The sequence below is a fragment of the Chinchilla lanigera genome, unplaced genomic scaffold (assembly GCF_000276665.1).
Source record: "Chinchilla lanigera isolate Chin_1 unplaced genomic scaffold, ChiLan1.0 scaffold00150, whole genome shotgun sequence".
Lineage (NCBI taxonomy): Eukaryota > Metazoa > Chordata > Mammalia > Rodentia > Chinchillidae > Chinchilla > Chinchilla lanigera.
The window spans coordinates 144,198-157,057 of NW_004955551.1; the positions used below are offsets into that span (position 1 = coordinate 144,198).

Below are 12,860 nucleotides of genomic sequence, written 5' to 3' on the forward strand. Positions count from 1 at the left end.
ACAGAAGTGGAAGCTGATCCCGGAAATCTAGCTTGCAGTTAAGGAAAGGTGCTCTCCACGGGAATGAGAGGAAAAAATGAAGGCAGGGAGGGGGCTGCAGAGCAGCAGCCTGTGGATTTGTTCCATGAAGACTGCTCAGGACCATGGGGAACACCATGATGGAACAGGCCTGGTCCCTGCCATGGGAAGGTTATGATCTAACCTGGGGATTGGATACCAGGCACCAAGGGGAACTGAGCAGGAGCGAGAGATGACAAGGAAGAGCAGGGAGAGGATGCTGGCATAGGTGGTGTTGGGAGGGACTCTCCGCTGTGAGAGGGGTCCCAGCAGACCATGCAGGAAAATCTGAGGCTTGAGGCCAACCTGGGAAGAAGTGCATGTGTGTCCTGGGCGGTGGTGGGGGGCGGTGTTGGTGACTGACCTAGGAAGCTGGTGGACAGCTTCCTGCAATGGGATGCAGGTCCTGGACCCTTGAATAGCAGCAACAGGAGCCATCATCTTTCTCCTTCATCTCTGCAGGGGGCGGAGGAAAGCGCAAAGGGAAAAGCAAGAAGTGGAAGGAAATCCTGAAGTTCCCTCACATCAGCCAGTGTGAAGACCTGCGAAGGACTATAGGTAAGCGGGCACTGTTGCTGCAGGGGTGTGAGGAATCAGCAGCCTGTCGACTACCCAATTCCAAAGAGCTACTCTGGGCTGACATCTTTGCTAATGAATTTAAAGCTACAATCAGCATTTACTGAATTTTAGGTGTGTGCTATGCAGAATTATCACTTCCCTGATACCCTGCGAGGCAGATGCTGTTATTTTACTCCGGGTACAGAGTGGTTCTGTAGCTGGCCTACCATTTGGCTCATCGGAGAGCAGTAGGAATGAGCCAAGCCCAGCCTTAAGCCCTATGTGAAGCTTTCCACTATTCCTTCCTGATCCTACGCATCCTGCCCTGGAAGCAGCCCCGGGTCTGGGCTCCCCTTCCTTCTTACCAGGGAGGGGGTGAGCACCAATGAGCTCCCCAGTGAGCATCCAGCCCAGTGGCACAGCCCAGTCCTCCTTATTCAGCACCTGCATAGGTACCTCCAACTGCAGCAGAAGGCCTCATCTCCCATGGGGATTTCCATAGCTAAATGCACGAAGTCTCTTCCTGGCTCCACTCAGGATGTGGCTGTGGGAAGGAGGTGGACAGAATGGGCTGTCCTGGCCCTTTTCCCCTGTGTGCCTTCCATGCAGGAACACTCCGTATTAGTTCAAGACTGCCAGAGGTCATGCATGTGCTCAACACATTTTGTAACACTCAGACCCACTGAGGACCAAGTACAAGGATGGCCCTGTAACCCAGAACTCCATAGGCCCAGCTGTTTAGGGAACTTCTATCAAGGACTTTGAGTGAACTACTTGTGCCTGCCCTGGAATGTGAAGACACTCATGGCCATGTCCTTGGCTTTTCTGGATGGCTTTTCCATGTGGCCTGGCCTCCAGCAGTTTCCCAGGCAGGTGGGACTGACATACCATCCCTGGGCTTTCTCCATCACCCTGAAAGGGGGGCAACATCTGTGTACTCACTCTTTTTGCCCCACGGTGCATAGCGTGGTGGAGGAGCTTGCTTAGTTAATGTTTATGAAGTGAAGGGAAGCCCCTCAAAGGCAGATGTGAGCAGGCGGAGCAAGGGACAGTGAGTGCTGAAGGATGGATATGTCCTCGAGACCCACCCTCCACCCTTAATGTCTCAGTGAGATTGGAATCTCCATGGTGTCCTCAGGAGACTGGAGCTAAGGAATTAGAGCCCTGAGTCCAGGAGACTTGGGTTCTAACCCTACTCTCTCTATTGGCCACATTATAACATATTTAGTCTTGGTGAGCCTCAGTTTCTCCAACTGTAACGCAGTGACTGCGAACCCAGTCACAGGGCAGTGGAGTGGATCAAATGAGACCATGTGTATGGACCCTCCGCAGGGGCTCTGCTTTCTGCTGGAATGCCCCGCAGCCACCATCCTGCTGGGCCCTTCCAGAGTTGTGACCTTAGATATCCATATTCACCCTTGAGGATCAGCTTTCTAGCTGGTGGCCCATGGAGATGGAAGGTATAAAGGAGCTGTTCTCCTGGGGCTGGGGGATGGGTGGTTGCCCCCTCAGGACTGTGTATGGTTTCAGAAAGGGGAGCTAGGGAGAGCCCTTCTGGTGACTGTCCACTTTCTACTTCATGCTAATTTAGGCTTGGCAACCATAGGGCCCTGGAGTGGGGCTGTATGGGGAACCTCGCTTGACATCGTCCTGCTGCACACCCCAAAGGCCCAAAGAAATCAAGCCTTCTCCATTCTCACCGTGGGAAAGCAAGTCCACGGCTGACCGGCTGTCAGAATGTTTTTTCTGAATCACACAGAGCCCAGCTTTCTCTTACTCCTTACTGCAGGCCCTGGGGAACATCTTAACAGTCCCTTCCCTAGGCCAGAGGCTGATCTGACATCTTTCTGAGATGCTGGGTTGGAGGAGAGAACGTGAAATAGAAAAGCATCCAAAAAGGGAAAATTGTGCAGACAGACAGGTAACTGGGTCAGGCTTCACTCACCTGGGAAGCCCACCCTGGGGAAGCTGCTTGCTTCTCACTGCTGGTGTTGGTGTCTGCAGGTAGAATGCTGCGTAGGATGCAGCAAGGTCAGAGACACTTCCCCTGTGCCCTGAATGTAAATTAGCCCCTGCCAGAGCCTCTCAAAGCATCCAGTACTCTTCTGCCAGACTATTGGTGTGTCTGCTTGCCTATCGATGTGTCTCTTGGTCCCACAGGTAGAATGGATCTGCAGTAAGGGACTGGATCTCTTAAATTCACCACTATGTGGTTGGCAGCTGGCTTGCAGAAGGGGAGAGATAGAAGTTAGCTGAATAAAGTGCCTCATTTCTGTGCACAGCTGCGCTCTGTCCTTGAGTGTGTTCTGTGTCTGCCTCTAATAAATCCTTCTCATGTCTCTTTAAAAAAAAGTTAGCTGGGCTGGGGATTTAGCTCAGCGGCAAAGCGCCGGCCTGGCAAGCGCAAGGTCGTGAGTTCGGTTCCTGGTACCGGAGAAAAACCAAAAAAAAGTTAGCTGGATAAATCAGTGAAGGGAAGGACAAGTAAGGAGGTGTGAGTAACCACAGTGCTTATGAAGAGTTTCAGAGACAGAAAAGTACTGAGAGTAATATGCAGAGCATTCATGTATCTGCTGTCTAGGTTAAAGAAATCTTATTGCATTGCTATAGTGATTCATGTGTTTCTTAAAGATATAAGATATAAAACATAAAAATATGAAGTATAGGACTTCTAGTTCCAGACAAGAGAGATTAGATACATTTTTCCCTGTCCCTTCTAGTAAAGATAGCTGAAAATCCTGGACATTGTGTGTAAAACACATGGAAGATTCTGGAAGGTGGAGAGAAGGCAGACTGGTTGGGAACCTTGGGACATGAGAAATGATACCACCACGAGCTGCCTGGGTCTTCTTTTTTTTTTTTTTATTTTTATCTCCCTTATATCCCTGAGTGTGTGCTGAAAAAATTGAAACCTGAAATGCCAGTGAGTACAAAGTGGCCCTCACCCCACACCAAGAGATGCAGCCTGTCTTGTTGAGCCTGAGGCCCCAGAAAGGGGCACAGTGGATCATCCCAGACCTGCCGTTTTGGTTCACACCAGCCATGGCACGTCTGTCTTCAGACTTTCTTCTCTTTTAACTGCTGTCTCAGTTAGCTCTGGCTGCTAAAACAAATGACATAGGCTGAGCAGCTTCAAGGACATGTTTGTTTCTCAATCCTGCAGGCTGGAAGTCTAAGATCAAGGCCCACTTCCCTTTATGGCACACCTGCATGGTGGAGAGGGAGGAAGCACGCTGTCTAATGTCTCTTCTTGTGAGGACACTAATGCCATTCACGAGGCCTCCCTTTCACCACCGAACCACCTCATTTCATCACACTGAGGGGAGGCTTCAGCATGCATTTGGGGAGGATGTAGGTGCTCATTCCATAGCATTTTAGCTCTGGACTCAGAGGCCTGGCCACCCTTCTTCTCCACTTCTCTACCCTGAGATGTGGCTGCTGCTACCTTGAGGAGAAGTAGCCCTGCCCAGACTCTGTGCGCCCCTGGCTCTTCCTTCCAAGTCAGGTCGCTCAGATACCCTCACTGTGGCCTTTCCTCTGGCATCATCTAGCACTGGCCCAGGAGCCCCCACATGTCCCTCACCATCTGAGCTTCTGTGAACCCCACCCCATATAGTCTGTAAATGGCTCAGAAGGCTCGTGGCAGTGCCCCTGCCTCTGGGCCATGTGAGAAGTGTGCATGCTGGCTTTTGGGAATGATATTTCTGTTCTCCAGAGGAGGTGAAAGACTGTGTTCGTACAGTGTGAAGAGAGGTCCCAGACAAAGAGGAAGGCCGACATCAATGAGGGGTTGCAGCATGTGGGTCTGGCCTAAGGCTCAGGCCTGGCCCCCTGTTTACAGCCAGTTTCCATGGTGTTTGCCCAGCCTCTGCTGGGGTCCTGCTGGAAGGCCTTCTTAAAATTCTCATTTCTTTCTAGACCAATACACAAAGCAAACAGTGGCAAATACCGCATTTATTTTTCTTGTGGGTTCATGAGCTCACTTTCTGAAGCTCTTTGGGAGGATGTCCTGGGGCAGGCTTGGTCCCAAGGTTCCGGGTCCCTTGGGCCCAGAAGGTAGTGTGGAGTAGTGCAGGGGAAGGCTATAGATCAGAGGGAGGGACAGCACCCACCGGCACTCCAGGACATTGCCCCCTTGGTGTCATCCAGAACAGTGATCAGTTAAAGCCATGGCTTCCTCTTGCCTTCGGCATTGCCCTGGGCAACCACAGGCCACCTCTACCCAGCAGTGGGGGTGACTTTGGAAAATGAAAACTGTCCTATGAATCATCCCTCTGCCGAAACCACACAACAGTTCTTCGTCCCGCTGGGAGCGAGTCTAGATTGTGAACACTTTGGCTATGAGTAAAACAGGTGGACACCTTCTTGGAATAATGCTTTTATACAGATAAAATGAAATATGCAGGGTTGCAAAAGAAACTGATTCTTTTAAAATGTAAAATACAGAAATGTACATGCTTCTTGATTAACAATTCTAAATAAAATCTGTTGGCCCTGAATGAAGGCCAGCAGTTTTCTAAAGCTGTCGGTTTCCGGCAGGATCCTAAAGTGATATTTTTCTGTGGTCTTTGGCCATTTCAGAACTTAATACATGTAATGTTCAATTCATTAGAAAGAAGAAGCTAACTAAAAAAAAAAAATAAATTTTAAGCCAAGTGTGGTGCAGGCCTTATAATCACAGCACTGGAGAGGCGGAGATGGGAAGATTGCTGCGAGTTTGGAGCCAGGCTAGGCCGCTTAGTGAGTTCAAGACCAGCCTGAACTGCGTAGTGAGACCCTGTCTCAAATAAAAAAAAAAATTTAAACAACAACAAGAAATAAGATCCAACAGCTTGTTCAATAGGTATACATTTGAATTTGCGACGAGCATAAGTGGTATTTTTGGATATCTTCAACAACTGTGATATGAATAGATCTATGATTTCTGTGGTGACGAGTCCCAGGCACTGCTGTGGGCCATTGCCTACATTCCTGATGGGAGGAAGCGCTAGAGATTGTTGAAAAGGAAAGAGATGTCTTTCTCCATCCAAGTGCCATCTCTTGGTAGCACTGTCCCTACCCTGCCCACTGTGATCTGTCCTAGAATTCATTGCACGTCACTGCCCTGTCTGTTCACAGCTCTGACCACGTCTTTGCTCTGTGAATTTCACAACCCTGGGGTGCTTTGCACCTGCTGTTGCCGCCACCTGGAACCTTCTTTCTCACACTTTCTTCCAGGGGACTTTTAGGTCTTAGCCCAGATATCATGGTCAAAGAGAAGCAATGCCCCGCCTCAAGTTGTATTCTTCCGCATACTGCTGTTTACTTAATGTTCTGTGCCCACAGCTCCATCTGAAGTCATCTTTTATTCAGTCTTTTACTGGTGTATTTTCTGTCTCCCACACTGGACTGGATGTTCTGTGTTAAAAGTACCGGTGTCTTACCTGATTCACTCCTGGAACTGTGCCTGGCGCATTCTAGGACTATTTTAAATATTAGGTAATGAAGGATTGAAAGAGGTGAAATAAATATTTGAAATTAGTGTTCTTTTTCAAACGTTTGTGATGTGTTTGCTGTACCTAAACTTTACCTTCGCCAGTGGTTTAAAGTGATGAAAGTTCCAGCCTTCAGGACTGTCTTAGAAACCATTTATTTTCCAGCACTCTGGAAGTTGAGACAGGGGCATTATGAGTTTGAGCTTAACTGGGGCTACACAGTGAGACTGTTTCAAAAAACAAAAACCAAAAAAAAAAAAAAAAAAAAAAAAAGGGGAAAACATCCACTTTCCCACCTCATCCCCAGCCTTCTGCATCCTTACTGTATAGGTGAGGAAAGCCAACCCAGTTACAAGACTTAGCCACGGTGTCCTAGGCACTAGGTGGGAAGGCAAACTGAGAGCTCCTGGCTGTAGTTTGAGTAGTTACCACAGTGAAGTTAAGTCAGTACAGAGTCCTTGGTTTAAGAACTAGAAAGCATCTTGCTCAAACCCCAAACCCCATTTCAGAAGCCAGTGAACAGGGTCCTGAGCAGCTTTCCACTATCTGTGTCATATTGACGCATAAATATTTGGGGTATCGGCCCCAGGCAGTGCCTAAAGCAGGGAGAGTTATTATGTACTCAAAGATGGGACTTTTCTGTCTGTCTCATTTTCTTGTACCTTGTAAGTATGTGTTGCACATTCACATATTTATTCAGCAAGTGTGTATTGAGCACTTACTGTGTGCTACTCGTGGGGAAAACATAGCTGTCCTTGCTCCTGGAACTTGATCATGGCCAAGCCCGGGAGACTGAGTGAAATAAGGTTGATTGAAACAGCAATGTTGTGACTGAGAATGTTCCGTGATTATAGGGGAAAAGTTGCTGAGCTGGAGAACACTGGGCAGGCTCTTCACTCATTGGGTTTCTCCAGAGGAGGTAGTATCGCTCGCAGCCTCCTCGGGTAGAGCATCTTTATGTGAGCCCTCTGGACCGCTTCCTCTCCATTTGCATCTCCTTTGTGGTGCAGTGAATAGATGGATGGATGGAAGGAGGGAGGAAGGGATGCATACGTGGGTGGGTGAGTAGATAGATGGATAAAGTGACTTGCGGCTCTTCCTTCCTCCTCTTCAGCCTGGAAACCAGGACAAGGATTGGCAGCAATAAGACAGAGATTCCTCCCTATACATTTCTGCTTCTGCTGTGAGCACCAGATGTGAGCTAACTTTGTAGACAGAACTGACAAAGGGCAGACAGACTGTGAGAGGAGGCAGAGGTTGTCTAATGTCTGCTCGACCAAACATCAGATAATGGCTTTATTGTTTAAGGGAATAATTGTTCATGTAAGATCATTAGAGGGCCCAAATCAAAGTTCTCATAATGGCCAAAGGTTGGAGGGCTGGACACATCGTCATGCAGATAAAACATTGTCGAGGTCTGCAGATATTTCCCCGTGACGCAGAAAGTTCTCTTGGGCAAAAGTATGGCATTTTTATTTATTTAGCTCAGACTCATTGCATAATTTATTCTTTCATTAAAAAAAAAAAAGTAGGAGGGGGCTTGAGTGAAAGAGTTGATTATTCCACTGTTTGGCATTATTTCCATTGGAACTGTCCAAAAGCTATGTAATAAATCACGGCCCCTCCCCACTTGCAGGCAGGACTGACATTTAGAGGAAGCTGTTCACAGAAAGTGGCTCTTAGGCCTGGTATGGCACCGAGCACCCCAGCCCTCTGGACCTAGCTGCCTTGCAGAGGAGCTGCTTGCCAAAGGCTTAACTCTTCCAGCAGCAGGAGTGCTTGGCTGTAGGTGATTCCTAGAGGAAAATGTAACTCTTAACATACAAAGAGCCCCAAAATGTAATAGTGTGAAGACGTCCTTGAAGTCGCGTCGCACTTGGCTTTTCCCTCCGCAGTGGCCAACAGGTGCTGGTCCGCCCTACTCTGCAGGCTCTGGAGCTGCATCACTGGCCACTGTTGAGAGGTGGTGGAGGCTCTTGGTCGTTGTGGTCAAGGTCAAATGGTGGTTCTGGCTTTTAGCACTTAGTCTACACGGTGGAGACACTTATATCAACCTGGCGGAGCCGTTGGGAAGGCCAGCAGAGTGGCTTACACATATCACTGTTGTCATTACCATCATCACCATTATGGTAGTCGTGGTTTAAGGGCAGAGGTTGAGGGATCTTTGAGAGGGCTTTTGAGTTTCCAAAAAGAGCTGTATTGGCTCCAGGTATTAATGGGGCCAGCTGTTTCCCTGCTGCCATGCAACCGGTCCAGTACCCCAGGACCTTTGCCTTGGGATCATCTGAATGGCACTCTTCCTAAACACATGTCCCCAGCTTCCTCCTCCTGGAAACCCGCAGTGGTTCCTACAGGCCCTGCCAACCCCGCCCCCCCCTTGCGTCTTGGGTACCCAGTGCTGCTAGGACTCTGGGCAGCAATGCCTGTTTCGAAAGGGATATTCACAGAGGTCCACAGGGACCCGAACTTTATTTTGCAAAAGGAGAACCAATTGATGAGTTATTTGTGTAATTAAAAATTAAATGAATGAAGCTGAGAGTGAGTTAGAGAGAATGGTGATGCTATTTCTTTCCTTCCTTACTGACTTTGTGCTCCTTGAGGAGTCAGCAGGCCCATGAGGACAACCCAGCAATCATCACACATCTCTGTGACCCAGTCCCCTTCAGGCCCGCCAGGCTGACACTCAAGCTCTTAATTTCATCGTCAGGGAAACCAAGTCTCTGTGGACGTCATTGCTGTCCTTGGGGTGATAGGGAGCGTCAAGTCTGTCGTTCTGCCACTTAGCCGTGCTCTGATAAGGCACAGCATCTGCTTGTCCTTGGAGGGCAAGATAAATTTAGATGTGGCAGATCTGAAACATCAGGTGACCTGTATGCAACTAGAGCTCTTGGGAGAGAGAGGGTAGCCTGTCTGTGCAGTGCTCTGGGTATCAGTCTCACCTCTCCATAGCTCTTCACAGCTCTTGAAGGTGGCAGCATGAGCTTGGTGCTTACAAGAAGCTCAGTGGTATCCAGACATGGTGGTACAGGTGTGTAATCCCTGCTGGGAGGCTGAGGCAGAGGATTGCAAGTTCTAGCTCAGCCTGACAATTTAACAACTTAGTGAGACCCTGTCTTGCCCTTTTTTTAAAAAAGGGCTGAGGATATTGCTCAGTGCAGAGGCTCTGGGTTCAATCCCCAGTACCTGGACAAAACAAAACAAAACAAACCTCAGTGGTGTTGGTGGGGGCTTTCATCTGCGATGTAGTAGGATGGGGTCCTTTCAGGGGTTTTCCATGTGGCTGTACTTGTGGCTTTCAGAAGTCATTCTGCAGGCTTTTACCTGGTCAGGCCCTCTTTACTTTCTTTATTTAAGCTTTTGTGTAAGATTTTATTTCAGGGCTAAAACTGAAACCAAATTTGAAACCTACTGTTCCCATTTTCCAGATGTGTGCCAAGCTCTCCCCATGGCCTGACCATTTATTATGGTCTTTCCCCATTATATTAGCTTTCCAGGGCTGCTATAACAAAGTGCCACAGATGGGGTGGCTTCAATAACAGAATTTATCTCACAGTCCTGGAAGCTGAGTCAAGCTGTTGGCAGGCTTGGTCCCTTCCAAGGCTGTGAGGAAGGATCTGTTCCGTGCCTTTCTCTCAGCTTCAGGCAGCTTGCTGGTCATTTTTGCTTGGCTTATAGATGCACCACCCCAGTGCCTGCCTTGTCTTTATACCTTCTGTGTGCGTGTCTGCCTCCAACTTTACCCTTTTTAAAAAACTACAAGTTCGTTAGATTAGGGCCCACCTTGATGACCTCCTTTTACAATGATTACCTTTGTAATGCCTCTGTTTCCAAATAAGGGCACATTCTGGGGTCCTGGGGTTTAGAGTACCAACTTACCTGCTGTGGGGAAAGACACACCTGAACTCATAACATACCATCTCTTGTGAGCCCTGAAGCTCAAAATAGAAGGGCTGGAGGATCCCAGTTTCACAGGTCTCAGAGTGAATCCTTTCCTCTCTCCTGCTGGGCCAGGCTGACAGCCTCCCGCATGGACTGCAGGAATGTTGGAGAAAGGATTGACTGTTTTTCCACCATTTTGCATGGTACTTTTCCCAATACCTCTTTCTGTTGTTATTTAAATCATAACAGTTGGTAAGTTACTTTGCTTAAAGGCACAGAGATTTTCCTTCAATCAAGGTAGTGCATACCTGTGATCCTAGCATTCTGGGAGGCTGAAAGAAGAGGATCATAAGTTCAAGCCCAGGCCAGGGAACTTAGCGAGACCCTATCTCAAAAGCTTAAACAACAACAACAAAAATTTTTTAAAGGGCTGAGGATCTAACACAGAGCAAAGATCTTGGGTTCAATCTCCAGTACCATAAAAACAAACAAAAATCACACAGAACTTTTTTTTTTTAAAGAAGGGACAGAAAAAAAAAATAAAGAAGGGACGGCTATAGTTACATCTTTAACAGAATTTCTTCTAGCTTTTCCCCTAGCCACATACATACAGGTTTGTTTCTTACCTGTTCCCTGCTTCAGTGCTGGGGATTGAATCCAGGATGCCGTGTGTGCTAATAAGCACATGCTCTACTGTGAGCTATACCTCCAGCGACTGCTTCTTCCTTTCTTCTTAATACGAGATGAAATGTATTTTCCACATCATTAAAACTCTTTATAAATGTGATTTATGTTTTTCCATTTGACACATTTTGTTGGGTGCCTAGCACTGGGGATGTATCAGTGAACATAACACAAAGAAAGCTTCCATATCCTTCCGGGTGGCCCTTCTGCAGTGGGTCACTCCTTTGGTGCATGCTGGGGAACTTTCCTCTCAGCCCAGCCCAGCATTGGTGTAGATGCCCCATCTCTTCCCTCTTATGGCTTAGCTCCGGTGTGAGAATTCCTGCTCTAAGCTGCCTTGAAAGTGCGCCCTCAACTATGAGCCCAATATAAACCTGACTTTTACAGTTCTCCTGCTATCACATATATGCTGTACTACTTGGGGCTTCCCACCTAGTTTTGACCATTACAATTAGTGTTCAGATGCGTGGTTTTCTGCTTCCTTGTGGCTTTCAGTCTACTGCCTAAAGGTGAGAAAGCCCATAATTTTTGAAGGCAGAGCACACCGAGCTATACCTGAGCACTCCGCCTAATGTCCTCTCCGCCTCCTTTGCTTCTCTAGAATGTCCTGTGTGTAGCTTACACTTGCATCCACAGACATGGCTCTGCTAACCCATGGTAGGAGGGCGGAGGAAGCAGAGGATGAGTAGCAGTAGCAGGCCAGGGAAGGGCTTTTCTGTCTGCCTTAGGGCCCATTGCTGAAAACGGGAAAAACAAGCTGGTTTATGCAGCAAGGGAGACTTCAGACTAACACAAGGGCCTAGTTGACCTGCAGCAACCTGAGCTTGATGGCGCACTGGCCCATAAAGAGATGCAGGGATGACACTTTTAATAGTCTCTGCCTGGACTCTGTTTATGGAATTTATTTCCCAGGCCTCAGACTGTGCAGCAGTACCTTGGCAGTGGAGCCTGGCAGAGAGACTGCTCCTGCCTCCCTTGGTGTCTGTCCCGGCGAATTAAACACCCCTTGTCCAGAGTACCCCAGGGCTGGCACTCAGGAGAAACACTGAGCAGAAAAAGTGTGGGTGGATGGATATTTGGGCCCAGTATGAACTTTTGAAATTAAAAATTAAGAACAACAACCACCAAATGATTCCCCAAAGAGCTCTCAGGGGCATGAGCTCCTAGTTGCTTCCAGCTTAGCCCTTTTCAGCCAGCAATAGAAAGGAAATGTACAATTAAGAGACATCTTAAAAATTTCAGTTTTCCTGTTGTAATACCCTTCTATCATCTTTAAGATGATTTATGGAATTATCTTTTAGCTTTATTTCTCATAGCAATAACCATACGTACTCTTGGGTGAAATTTCTAAAACATAATCTAAAAAGAGACAAATGAAAATTGCCAGCACGCATACTACTGAATGGTAACATTTAGGTCTGCTAGTAGCCCTTTCTTATTTTGTTCTGTTAATGGGGAGGAAGTTGCCCAACCTCTACTGTCATCTATCTTCGTACCTAGAAACCAGATGTCATTTAAAATGGAAACATTCAGTTTTGGAATTCCTACTGGACTGGGAGGCAGAGGGCCAGGTTCTTGTGGCGGTTCCTTGGTCCTGAAGTCTTGGGAAAGGCACTTAACCTGGATTTGCTTATCTTGAAAATGGGGATTCAGTACTTCCTACGGAGCCAGGCATAGTGGCACATGCCTGCAATCGCAGCACCGTGAGTGGCTGAGGCAGGAAGATGGTGAATTCCAGCCTAGCTTGGGCTACTTAGCAACTTAGTGAGACCCTGTCTTAAAATAAAAAATAAAAATAAGGGCTGAGGATAAAGCTCAGTGCAGAGGTCCTGGGTTCAATCCCTAGTACTGCAAAGCAGCAACAGCAACAACAATAACAACAACAACAAAACCCCACAAAAATACTCTACTTCAGCAGATTATAGAGTGACCAAAGGACTTACTGGTAGAAAAGGCTTTGTAAAGTACTCTGCAGATTTTTGCTGGTCATTTTCAGTGTGGTCATATAAACCTTCAGTTGGACAAATGGCAGGAGTAATTTTCTTGTCTTCCTGGTGAACTGTGACTCTTGGTCCTAAATCTACTCTGATCTTGGTGAAAAATCCCTCTCTCCCTCTAGCTGCCCAGGGACCTGAGCTTCCCCTTCCCTCTGCCCTGCCGTGATCTCCCGCGCCAGTGCACATATCCAGTCACTCTCCACATCCAGGT

General features: G+C 47.7%; 1 protein-coding gene across 1 annotated transcript in view; it reads left to right on the forward strand.

The window, feature by feature from the left end:
• Grk5 (G protein-coupled receptor kinase 5) overlaps window positions 1-12,860 on the forward strand; it is a 211,201-nt gene that overhangs the window by 100,280 nt on the left and 98,061 nt on the right. The window contains exon 2 of the mRNA XM_005412155.2: window positions 520-615. Coding sequence (XP_005412212.1) covers window positions 520-615 — 96 coding nt within the window. The remainder of the gene's footprint in view (window positions 1-519; window positions 616-12,860) is intronic.